General features: G+C 46.7%; 1 protein-coding gene across 3 annotated transcripts in view; it reads right to left on the reverse strand.

Annotated features, from left to right (window-relative positions):
* NKAIN4 (sodium/potassium transporting ATPase interacting 4) overlaps positions 1–13,244 on the reverse strand; it is a 52,244-nt gene that overhangs the window by 16,186 nt on the left and 22,814 nt on the right. For all 3 annotated transcript variants that reach the window (XR_007907104.1, XM_051803151.1, XM_051803150.1), the window contains exons 2-4: positions 10,196–10,333; positions 9,617–9,697; positions 1,311–1,508 (exon numbers count right to left, since the gene is read on the reverse strand). Coding sequence is in view for 2 of the 3 variants with exons in the window: in XM_051803151.1 (XP_051659111.1) it covers positions 1,311–1,508; positions 9,617–9,697; positions 10,196–10,333 (417 nt within the window). In the remaining variant the exon portion in view is untranslated. The remainder of the gene's footprint in view (positions 1–1,310; positions 1,509–9,616; positions 9,698–10,195; positions 10,334–13,244) is intronic.

The following is a 13,244-nucleotide window of genomic DNA, read 5'->3' on the forward strand; positions in this document are numbered from 1 at the left end:
TCTCCATCTGCCTCTTCTCTGTGACATGGCAAGAAAGGGGGCTGAGTCTTCCCCCCTCCCTGCAGTTCACTGGGTCACACAGATCATCCCAGCTAATAGGAAATGCAGGATCAGAACAATGGAAAGTAGGACCAAAAACGTGCAGAGAAGTACTTGGCAATCCAGAAACTTGGAAAATCACTATTTGTTGTCCTTTAATATTTAAACAGGGCAAGATACTTCTCTTTTTTAAGCCAAAACTGGAAGCCAAAATGTGAATGTTTAACCATTCCACATCTGCACTTAGAGCCATTAACCCCAAAGTAACAACCCAAAGCAGATTAGAGATGTGGGCTGCTGACTCTAATGCAGCTACAAAATGCAAGAGCACCCACAAAGTGAGGGGGAAAACAGACATTTTGTTTCAGTTAATTTCACAGACAAGTGAGAAATAATTAACAGTGAACATTAAGGACATTGCACTGCTGCAGAGTACTTTAAAAAGCCTGTGGAAGACTGATGAGGAAAGAGTGGATGAGAACATTTAGTGCATATATCCTGGGTGTCAGCAAAAGGGAAATATGCTGCTTACTGCTTCCCTAAATTTTTTTTTTTTTCATTTTCTGAAGACGAGGATCTTTTCTCTTTTAATTCTTCACAACAAATGTCCATCTATGTGCTCTGGCACCCATCACTAAGTCACGGGGAATGAGAGCAATCCTTCACAGAATCATGGAAGTACTAAGGTTGGAAGAGACCTTTAAGATCAAGTCCAATCATCAACCCAGCATCACCACCACGCTCATCACTAAACTATGTCCTCAGGTGCCATATCCACACATTCTCTGTACACTTCCAGGGATGGTGACTCCACCCCTTCCCTGGGCAGTCTGTTCCAGTGCTTTACAACCACTTCTGTGAAGAAATTGTCCCCAAAATCTAAACTAAACCTCCCTGGGTGCAACTTAAGGACATTTCCTCTCATCCTATCAAAACTCTTGTCTCTTTACCCCTCTCCAGAAGGGTCTCTGTCCTTGTTAAAACATGAATTTCCACCCCCCCCAACAGGGTACAGAATGATTTGTTATTGTGTGGTTGGATGGATGCATTACTTCAGGCATTAGGTTGCTGGTATCCAGTTCCAATTCTTTCAAGCAACAATTTTCAAAAGAGAGAACAGGAGAACAATCAGACAAAATGCATTTACAGAGGCCTTTTCAATCAGATGATACAAAATGTGGTGGAAACTATGGGCCAACCTCTGTGCCTGGGAAAAAACAAAACCAAGCAGCATCTCCTCAACAAATGCTACCCCTCAGTGATGTACTCACCGCAATCAGGATCTGGAAGGAGCTGTGCATGACCTCGATGTACCTGTACTCCAGGGCACAGCCTATGACAGAGATGTAGGAATGGTTATCCAGCCCCTTGATGCCAGACATTGAAGCCTCCTTCCTTACACAGCCAGGGCCATTTTCACTCCACCACGATTGGTGCCGGGAGATGTTGAACGTCAGGAGTTCGCTGTCCTGGAGGGAAAAGTTGCAAAGAGATCCCTGTTGACTCTAAGAGTGTCAGACAGGCTGTCAGATGGAGGTCATAGTAAATAAATGGAAAACCTAAAGTTTCTGAGATCCCCACTCTCAGGAAATGGCAGCACAGATCAAAGTACATTGGCTTTATATTCCCTCATGGAATGATTTTGGGTTGGAAGGGACCTTAAAGATCATCTGGTTCCACCCCCTCTGCCATGGAAAGGGACACTGACCACTGTCTCAGGTTGCTCCAAGCCCCATCCAACCTGGCCTTGAGCACTTCCAGGGATGGAGCAGCCACAGCTTCCCTGGGCAACCTGTGCCAGGGCCTCATCACTCTGACAGGGAAGAATTTTTTCCTATTATCTAATCTAAACATATTTCACAGGCAGGCTTCTTCTAAACCATTTCTGAGGCAGCCTTACAGCACTCCAACAAACCTATTTGACTATCCCATAGCATAGTTTGGAAGCAGGCATGAGCAGCTTCCAAATTAGAATGACACTTTCTAGACTGCAGACCCAAGAACATTTTGCTAGTGGTTCCTGCACCCAGAAAAAAATCCTCAGCCTTTGGGCTTGGGAGATTAACTTCGAAAATATAGAAGAAAAAGGTAAACAAGGCAGCACAAAGTGTCCTGTCCCAGAACCATGTGCTGTGGACATGCTCTCCTCAGCACAGGAGTCACCACAGGGAACTGAAAAATATGAACTCCATAACCCCAAAGTGAGTTTCAAAACACAACAGACCTTCCTCTGTTCTTAGCTTTTAACACACCTGACAAGCTCCTGTACCATTTCTGACTTCCTTCCACACTCTTCAGATCTGTTTTTTCTGCACTTTCTGTCAGCCCCAGGTCAGACTGCCCAGCCAAGCTGACCTCAGGGTGCTGATTGCAGCTTCTTGTAAACACCTCCCCAGCAATTCCTTATCCTCCCTACCCCGAGAGGCTTTTTGTTTTGCTGTTCTTGTCTTTGCTTGTTAAATACCTTCAACCAGGCCGTTGAGGAGGTTACAGAGTGAAATACCACTCAAGTGGTGCAGGGGTTTGATGTGCAGCCAGATGCTCACTTAAAAATGACCACACTTCCCTCACACTTGAGAAAAGAATACCCAGATTGGAATTTTTGAGCTTACAGGACATGGCAAAGCCCTGTAGGGAGTAAAGACAAACTCAGGAGTGGCTGAACAGAGCAGCTGCATCCCTTTGCAGATGAGTGACGAGTGCTGGGTGCCCCAGCAGCCCCCTCAGGTCAGTTTGATGCAGAATCAACAACCCCTCTTGACCACAAAACAAGGCAACAGGTTGGAAGTTTTATTCTAAAGGATAGATTGTCTTCATTACAATTTTTTAATCTGTGTCTCTGCAGAGTAGAGATAGGTGCTGGACTTACATACCCTACCTATCCATTACTAAACGTTTTAGTACCTATTCATAACCTACTTCACACTCCTCGTGCCAGGGTCCTACACAGTCTCTGGAGGGAAGCAGTGGCTCCCAGCAGTCAGAGCTTGGGGTATTCACACTTCCCAGCATGGGAAACCTGTGGCAGCTCCTCTGTGCCAGCTCCCCTCAGAGTCAAGAGGAAAAAACAGTGTCACAGCAGCTTATCCAAGCTCCTGCTCCAAATGACCCTCCTGAGAGAGGGCTTGTCTCCACAGCCAACACAGGAGCCCAGAAGATACAAACATGGACACAGGGAAGCATCTCCAGGGACAAACTCGAGCTGCAAGGGCAGAACTCCAAATTCCAGCCAGATAACCTGTGAACAGAAACCAACTGCCCCGCTCTGCACATGGTGGGGGTTCCCTCCACCCACCACAGAGACTCAAACCCAGCCTGCAGAGCCGTTATTAAAATATGCTGCAGGAAGCACATGTTAAGAAATGTGGACAATTAAGTGAGAAGGCAGCTGCCAAAGCTCCTGACATAATCACCACAGCAGATGGCATGTGCTTTACAGGAGATGGAGGAGGGCACGGAGATGGAGTGTGGCACAGTGCAAAAGCAGCCTGAGCAGCAAAGACAATGGGGAAAACTCCATTAACAGCTGGGAGTTCAGAGGGAGCTGTCTGCATTTTGAAGGCTATGGGGAATAATTTTGGGATTGACAGTTGCAGGGTAATGCAGTTACAGTGCAAGGTGCTGCGTTAGCTCCACTTCTAGAGACAGTTTTCTCTTCCAGCTTCTCACAATTTTGGCAGACACCTTTGGCTTGCTCCCTCTGCTGGGCTTCACTCTTCAGTGGCCCACAGATATCTCATTTCCACCAAATCACATCTTTTCTGCAAAGCTTGTTCTTTTTCTCCCAAGTTTACATGTCCTGAGACACATGGAGCTTTTCCTCCTGGAGACAGCCAGCCCTCCAAGCTGCTGGGCTCTTCTCCCTCTCACAAATCACTCACCACTTTGGTTGGGGGAGGAAAGAGTCACTTTCCTCATACAAAAAAAAAAAAAAAAAAAAAAAAGACTAAATTCCTGTTTCTTTGCCCAGGGCTTCCCCCAGTTAGCACAGAACCAAAGCTGTTCCCTAGGGCACCACAGGATCTACTCTTAACCTCAGTCTCCAGGGCTTCCCTCTCCCAGCTCACAGATGGTGCCTTCCCAAACCTTCTGCCTCGCTGATGCAGACAGACCCCTCAATGCCTTCTCTGCTCCTTACAGAGGCATTGATGTGTGTTTGGCAAAGTAAGAAACAGGCTGCTTTCCTTCTAGAATCTCCCTTTTGTCAGCCAGATTTGGCTCTGGCTTAACTCTGCTGCAGAAGCTGAACTTGCTTGTGAATTAAGCCTGAAAAAGCAGAACAGGTGTGGCTGGAGGTTGGCAGGTGGAGGAACAGGAGGTCCTAACCAGCACTGGCTTCTTTTTGCCTCCAATCACACTCCAGCTCTGTCCAAAAAAAAAAAAAAAATTAAAAATTATACATCAGTGAAGAACAGATTGGAAAAACTGAGCACATTTGGATTCTAAAGGCACCACAATGACTCGCACTCATGAGCCATCCATCTCACAGATGTAAAATGAATACTGATTGCACACTGGGATCATGGATGTCTTTGTGTTCAGAGACACCTTTCTGAACCAGCATCTGTCTGGAGCACAGCAGGGCAGGAGGGCAGCACGAACAAGAGGGTCTCAACATGCAAAGCAGTGCTGTTCCTTTCCTTGTGTCCCTGGCTGGATGCCCTGGGAAGGTACCTGCGTGATGGGGCACAATAAAAAAGCACTCAGGAAAATCCCTTAATTGACCTCCAGTCGCTCAGTGCTTGCTGGGAGACCAGGAAAACAATCCCAGGATGTCTCCTGTGGTTTGCCAGCTTCATTTGTGAGAAGGTGGCTGGAGAGAAGCGAAACTATGGAATAGAACAGCACACTAAAATCAGGAGAAAAGAACCAGTTGTAAGAAAGTCCAGGGAACAGCTGTTTCCCAAAACCTTTCTGCAACGCACTTGGGATCTAAACACAACGAAATACTCCCAGAAGTGCTTGTGGGTTGGAAGAGGTTAATCAGTCCCAGCAGTGAGCAAGCCCTGCTGCAGAGAGGGATCTGTGTGTGACTGCACTCCCCCTCTCTTCTTTCCAGAGCTATCGCTGCCTCTTTAACCTTCAGCCTGGAGAGAAATATGAGCCAAGAGTGACACAAGCTCCTTCTCGGGAGCATGCTGAAGGCCAGCCAAAAAAATCACAGCTCACTCTGAACTGTTGTAGCACCTGGCTGCCATCCGTTTGCCATCAGAGTGAGAAGGAAGACAACAGCACTAAAGCAGCACTAAAACAGCAGTACCTACATTTTGCAGAGTCTATTTTCCGCTCCCAGTCTCACCCCACTGTGTCCCACGGGAAACTCACACCTACCTCTAACACCCACAGAGCCAGATGCATTTCTTTTCTAAAATAGCTTTCTGAAAGCTGTTCTGAAATTATTTGCTAAGGGACACCATCAGAGATGGTTTTATTTCTTGTTGTTAACAGCCTTCTGAACCGCCTCCCCCAAATTTCCTTAATTATCAGGCAAGACAGCACTATAACAGCTCTGGAACAAACTGAACCTCGCATGGGAGCCCCAGAGCTTGACAGCAGAATCATTTTTAAAACCTTTTTTAGATGAAAACATTTCTTATTAGAATAGGAAATATGATGTTCATCTTTCAGTCCTGTGTGCCAAGTAGCTGTATCACCCTGAGACACAGAGAAGCACTTCTAGTGTCTCTCAGGAGGCTTGTTGACAATGTCACAGCATTTAAAGGCCAAATCCCAGGCTTCAAGGTTTTAAATTTAGAGGGAGTTGAGAGACAGTTGTAAGTACAGATGCATTTATCCACCCTCCTCACAGTATTTTCCCCAGGTACAAAGTCATTCCAAGATGCTGTCCAGATTCTCTGGAATACAAATAACTCCCATTTGACTAATAAGGGCTGCTTCCACTTCAAGAGGAGATTTAGACCACCACAGCTCTGGATTCAGATCAAAGCACTGTGTAGACTAGAGAGAATATAAAGGAAGGACAAAAAAATAAATTAACAATCAAGAGTCAAGATGAGCAACTCCAGAGGGAAAATAGAAAGGAATACATTGAAATACACAACACCAGTTCCTCAAACCTCTCTGAACATTTCTCAAGTACATGATGAAGAGTCAGTCAGCATGGCAGCTGGACAGACAGATGCTCATATGTCTTAACAGCAGGATTTTAATAATTAACTCAGACTGAGGGGTTGCAGGAGGGATGTGTTTCACGCTCGGGTAGACAGGAAGAAGCTTGAGGTATTATTTCAAGCACAGCCCAGAAACTTCAGAGCTATCTCCCAGCAATTCACCAAATCAAATGGCCAGATGGACAAAGAGAAGAGAGGGAGATGGAACAGGAGCAGACCACAGGAGGAGGAACAGCAATCTGGATATTCAGCTGTTAGCCCCACCACAGAGCAGAGTGACAGCACTTGGAGATGCTGCATTTCCCCCACATGCTGCAAGTGTGCTCAGAGGCAGGGGCAGAGCAAGTCAGCAAGGCAGTGCTGCCAAAAGCTGCTCAGAGACACATCACCACCTCACTGTCAGTGCTGAGGAGCATCCCTTCAAATCCAGATTGCTCTATCACTCGCCTGCTCATTGGCAAAGCACTTACAGGAAAGCTGGCACAGGCTACATGCTTAGGGAGGCCCTTGCAGCACCAAGGAAAGTGCTTCCTTAGACACTTGTGCTGATCCACTTGTGTCTGGCCACCTAATGAAGTTCTGCTGTGCCATATTTCATACTCTTATTTCTGCTAAGAAAAGACTGCAAGAAAAAAAAAAGACAAGATAGAAAGACAGAAATCAGGCCAGTTTAGCTCTTCCAAAAAGTATGGAATAGATTCACAGAGCAGGAAAAAGTACTTTCCTTTTCCATAAAAAACTAGGGATAGTGCAACTAGTGATTTTAATTTGCAATAAGTGCACATAACTATTTCCTCATCTCTTCAGTTCTCTGGGCTTTTTCTGAACTTTTTACATCAGAAGCACTTGTACCCTTTCTCCCCGTTCTCACCCCACCTGAGTTATCACCTGTCTCAGTTGCAGTGGGTCTGTCATTACCAGCCACCAAAGTTAACAAACTCCATTCTTCCCATCTCCCTGCCCTTTCTGCATTCTGTCATTATCAATGAGCTGCTGACAGAGCCCGCCCTGGCAGGCTGCCCTTGTCAGGAGCACAGCGGGGTGAGCACAGGGCTGGCAGGAGCTACTCCCACTCCCCCAGGCTCATCAGTAATCACAGAGGAAACAGCACCCTGAAGATCTTCCTCAGAGCTATCAGTCCCTTAAGGCACTTGTACGGGAGCACAACCCTGTCTGAAACACTCCCCAGTGTATTCATGCTTAGTCTAGTAGTTAATGAGTTAGTGTTTATCAGACCAGCTCCATCAGTCTCACTCCACCAAAGCTCTTTTTCCAATATTTGCAATTTCCCTGCTTACTGCCAGGCTAATGATGAGCTTTGTGCTTGACTTCTTATCAGGAGCAGCTTCCTCCCAAGGGCCCTGAGGGCCCACAGAGGAACCTGCTCCTTGCAACACTGCATCCAAGCCCAGATCTGGGGTCTGATCCCAAGACTGAGATCAATAAGATGCTAGCTGGCTTTGGATCAGGTTTCCAGAGATGCAGCAGCAGAGCAACACCACTCCTGGGCCAGCCTACAAAGCACCACTGTCCTACAGAAACCTCAATTCCTGCTTCAGAAGCATCTTTTGGTCTCTTGTGGAAGTGAGGATTTGTTTTGCCACTACAAAGACCCAAATTACTTCAGTTAAGGGGGAGAAGGAGGACAGAAAGCAGCATCCTGAGTTTTTCTTACAAAACAGCTTTTTTAAGTGAAAGCAACTCATTAAGAACAGAGGCAAGGCTGTCAAGTATTTTACTGCCAAACAAGCACAAATACTCTGTTGGTTTTGCTACTTGCCACTAAATTAACTAATTTCTCAGTGCAGCCCTAGAGGGAAATCCACCGAGTCAGTAACAACTGACACTGCAGCCCAATTCTATAAAAAAAGTCCCCAGTCACAAGTGTCATCCTGTAGGCTAAATAAAGCCTCTCTGTGTGCTGGCTTGGCTAAAATGAGCCCCAGCACAGAGCAAGGTTACCAGGTGAAGCTGCTCTGTAGGGGAGAAAGAGGAGTTTGTGCTGTTTGAATTGCAGAACAGCAGCCCGACGTGGTGCAGGGCAGGTTGGGATTAGCAAACACGAGTAACCAGCTGGCTGGAAGCAAACAGTGGCTGTCAGAGAAGCTCCCAGTGCAGTTTACCAAGCCAATATATCCTCCACAGAAGGGAGCATTTCAATAGTTACATAAAATTCTTTTTTTTAGTTCGTCGCAGCCAACATTGAGATCATCTCAGGCGGAGATTTCAGATCATGAGCAATCAAGAACTCCCTCAAAGTTTCTGGGGATAATTGAGAGGGGAAATAAAGATGAACTGAGAAATTAGGAAGCTACATTTTCTTATCTGCAAAAGATTTGTGCTGTCAGTCCTGACTTGCTGTCGACCTGATAAAAACCACAGGGCAGTTCCAATTATGATTGCAACTTCAATGTATGACCTGGGAATTTAGGCCAGATGTAGAGTGCTCTGAAACGAACCCATATCCTACAATGACTCTCAGTCTACTGTGCTAGAGCAACACTTCTTAATTCATTGCTCACAGCCCAGGCTTAATTTAGGACCTGCCTCCCATTTTTATTATTTCTGACTCACCCCTCATCAAGCAGACAGCAATGCTCAGCTAATCTAGTCTTCAAAGAGCTTCACGTATTAACTCACAACACCCTGGCCAACAGCCACGAGTAACTACCATTGTATTTAAGAAGGAAAAATCAAGGCAGGGAAGCCACATCCCAAAGAGATGTGCCAGCCTCCCCAGCACCCCTCTGGGAAGGGATTTCTCTGTTCAGCAGAGAGAAGAGCCTCTCCCAAAAGGTACAATAGGAAATATTTTGCCTGGTGTGGCAACAATCAGGTACTTATCCCTGCAGCTGAAGTGCACTAAGTCTCCAGCAGGACTGGGAGGCACAAAAATATCAAAAGCTGGTCAGGTATGGAGTTCCAGCAAAGTCCTTGGTCCAGCTCAGCCCAGCTCTTCTCTGGGACAGACTGGCAGAGAGAACACACCCAATGCTGCATAAGGGCCTTCCCCTCCATCAGACACTTTCTTGCCAAGCTGGTGTCAGATCACAAAAGGATCAGCTATAACCTAGTTAGCTCATAGCCCTCTTCAGCCACCTCTGCATTATGGTTGGGAATTAGCCCTCAAAGCTGCTCTTCCCTGAGGATGGCTCTTGTTCCCAACTCTGGAAAGCAAATACACTCTACCTGCCATGAGGGGAAGGTTTATTCCAGCCACCACCTGCACTGACCAGCAAAGAGCTCCAGAAATCAGCATTGGCTCCTCATTTTTCCATAAAAAAGCAGTACTCCTCCATCCCCTCATAAAGCAACCCCCTCCACAGGCAAGTGGGCAGGATTAGGACCTGCTCCCAGACAGTCCCTGCCCTTCCCCTCCCCTCTCCACTAAGCCCCATCCCCTCCACTGCAAAAGCTGGGAACTCACCCATCCAATTCCCACTCACCTTTGAGAGACCTCCCACTTCTAAGTAAAAGCAGATGATGAAGATGTTCCAGGTGACCCAAATTGCAGTCCAGATGGCATACTGGAAGGGAATGAGGTTGGAGAGAGAGAAGCAATAAACATTAGGAAGTCACTGGAATTAGTGTACATATATGAGCTCTAGCTGGGGGCAGTTGAATGCCCCGAGTCAGCACTGCAATAGTTTTTATTTCCTCTGTTTTGTTTTCCATATGCAGATGATCTATTGCCTGAAAGAGACACAGGGGCAGGAGCTTGGAGAGATGGAAGACCTTCTGACAGGCATTTGTCCAGCACCTCACTCTCCCTCTCTGCTGTGCAGTGTCTGGGTGTTACTTTAGCACCAGCGATAATTATCTAAAATCTTTCAAGTTTGGCATAAGCACAGCACAACTGAACATTGTGTTCCTAAGCACAGCCAGGCACCTTCTGCTAAAATAGTTTGCAGGGCTTGTGCCTGATTTCCCAAGGGCTTTACTCAGTTCCTCATCACCTGCCATGTCCCCCCAGAGCAGAGGCTGTGAAAGGCTCCCAATGCTTGGAACAAAAGAGTGTCACTCACCACCACAATGTAGCGAGGTCTGTACTGGATGGTGCCAAACAGGCCCAGGATAACGATGATGATGTGGAGGAAGTTGGCCAGGATAGGGGCCCACTGGTATCCCAGGAAGTCGAACACTTGCCTCTCTAATGCAGCGAGCTGGAAGGGAGAAGGAAAAGGAGAGTTACGGTTTCTGGACCCACAATGATTATTCTCAAGGTTTTAACAAGCTCCCCAAGGAAATCCCTGCAGCAGCTGAAAGTGGGATTCCATTCCCAAAGCAATTTACTGGCTATGAACCAGGTCAGTAGGACACAACACTTGTCTACACATCCCCCTTCCCTTTTGTACTCATCCCACCTCTCCTCTGATGGCCAAACTAATGCAGACCAGAGAGCTCCAGTGCTGTGTGGGGTGTTCCTCTGGTGTGTGCACTTTGGGGAGGTGCCTCTGGCAGAGGACAGAGGTGAGCAGCAGGGTGGTAACATCTTAAACGTGAAATATTCACATTCACAAAAACACAAAAATAAGCTTCAAGAGCTCATTTGTCAGAGCCTTCAGCATCACTGCATCATTCCTGACACCTCTCATGTTTCTGCTTTCCAGCACACATCCATCAAAGTAAGAGAGAGGAGGAAACTCTCTCCTCCACTTTCACCCCTCAGAAAATGCTGCCACCAGTAAAGGAATTCTGCAAACACATCAGTTTTCCAGGACAGGTTGTGCTCCTCTCCAGCACTAATAACATGATTCAAGGCCAGTACTATGTCCTAGAAATAAAACTCCATTACTGTGGAAGTGCTGGGGCCGATTTTCAAACCACATTTATATAAAGATGCACTTTTACCTGTAGCCACCACCTGTGTATGAGGCAACACCTGGTCCCCAGCTCTGAGCTGCTGTTCTACACTGCAGCTGAAAGAGCACAATGAACATGCAATTGCATGCTGGCCTTTGCATCCCCACAGCCTTTAAACACTGTATCTACAGGAGAATCAGTGAGTGCAGGGGGCAAACCTGTTCCAGAAGGTTTTTCCCAGTGCCCAGCCTTACACAGAGAGATCTTCTCTTTCCATGTCTTCACTAACACAGTGTAACCCCCTCCATCGACCTGTCTTTGCAAGTGCCGAGGCACAGCAGGAGATTTCCCTGTCAGGATAAGATTTCAGAGTGTGTTTAATTATCATACTAGTACACTAGGATTGCATTATGACATTTCATATTTATTTTCATCTAAATAAATCATTACAATTTACTATCGATAGTCAATATTAATTTAACTACTAATTAGACATTAACCATGGGGAATCCTAGTCTGCTGTGTGACACCTTTTCCTGGCTGGGAAACTAAGCACCAGAGCTTGTGTGATGGCTTAAAGCATTTAAGGATGTGAGTGGTTGCAGGTGTCACTCAAGCCACATGATGAGAGAAGCCTCATCTACTAAAGGGCCATTATTCCTCCTTCTTCCTGGATCAATGGGGAAATCACCTTCACACCTCTCTTGGGCTAGGAGGGTATAGCAATTCTCAACACTGCCTTGAAAGTTCAATAAAAATCTGTACTTCAAAGAACTCTCTGGCAGGTTGGTTAAGGGTGGTCAGTCAGGGCAGGGGCAAGCAGCTTTCCCTCTCCAACACCTTCACAAGCAAAGAGGGACAGAGAATGGGGAGGGAATGGAGGCAGTCGCCAAATCTCTCACTTCTGCCAAATATTTTTCCTCTTGAAGCAACACACACTGCCCTGTCCTGATCCATCTGAACCACCTGGAAGATGCTGTGGCCAAGCACGAGGCTGCAGGGCTGGGCTGGGGCAAGTGCTGCTCCCCCCCAGCACAGCAGCTTTGCTGTGTCTCCTCAGAAACACCAGTAATAGGTTAAACACTTAATCCCTCAGGAGGGGATTAAGGCACACACCTTTACAGATATTTGTCAATTTTGCATCCTGACTGGCTGGCAAGGGGCCATTTGACTGTGACCACTTCATCCAATCAGGCATTTAATTGGCTTTGTGCATTACATGGATGTGGGAGGGTGTGCCATGGGAGCCGGTGCTGTGGCTGTCACTCTGCTGAGGGGACACAATGGGGGTGTTCTGCTGAGGTAATACCCTGCTCTGCTTTGCCTGTTGCCCTCAGGCTCTGAAAATCAGTATAAAGACAGACCCCTCCTACCCTCATGGCCTTCTGCCATGAGTTTTCCCACTCCAGAATCAGGGCACCCATGTCTGGAGAAGCGTTTTCTTCTCACAAAGGAACACTTGCCATTAGGGCTGTGGAAAAAGGGGAAAAGCTTCTCCTTCCACAGGCTCATGATGCTTCCTGGGTTGTTTGGACCAGGGAAGACACGAGGTTGTGAAGTGAGAGGTATCCAACTGCCCTGGAGATGGACCTGATGTTCTACACGGCTTCAGATTGGGGCACAGCTCCTTGAGAGGTCTCCAAGCTCTGGATTTTTCACCATGATCCCAAAAACTATCTTCATACCACACTTCCTTCTCCTTTAGTGCAACTGCCTTCGCCTCCAGGTTCTTTCCATCATGGCTTACATTCTTTTGCCATGTTCTCTGCATTTTTAAAATATTTTTGTGTACCTGGGAGCTGCAGGCATGACTCAGCTGGTCCAGAGATGGGCTGTGCCCAGCTACTGGTTCAGCAAAGGAGAGGGGAGCCTTTGTGGGATGTGTGAGCTCACACAATCTGTTTCCTCACTTATAAAAATAAAAAAAGAGGTAATATTCTGTAAAATATGTTGATTACAGCAAATGCTGCTGCTGAAACTCCAACACTGTATCAGTGTCAGGCAGGCAGAGTCTCTGCTGTAATCCAGCTGTTGGAAGTGCAGCCTGAAGTTACCTTGAGTTTGTCCCTGTTCCCTCCGGAACTTTGCATAATTAAGGAAATATTTGCTAAAAACAAATTGATAAACAACCATTTCGCTCATTATGCTACAGGTCTATGTGCAGAGCTTACCCACTAAACGCTGCTGAGATTTGGAGGTAAATAGGGCTGATGTTTGGGCTAAGTTGGCCTTGATTTGGGGTTGGGATGTGAAGAATGTCAGGGTATCCTT

This window comes from Manacus candei, unplaced genomic scaffold (genome assembly GCF_025592945.1).
Source record: "Manacus candei isolate 608988 ecotype Guabito, Panama unplaced genomic scaffold, ASM2559294v1 h1tg000057l, whole genome shotgun sequence".
NCBI lineage: Eukaryota > Metazoa > Chordata > Aves > Passeriformes > Pipridae > Manacus > Manacus candei.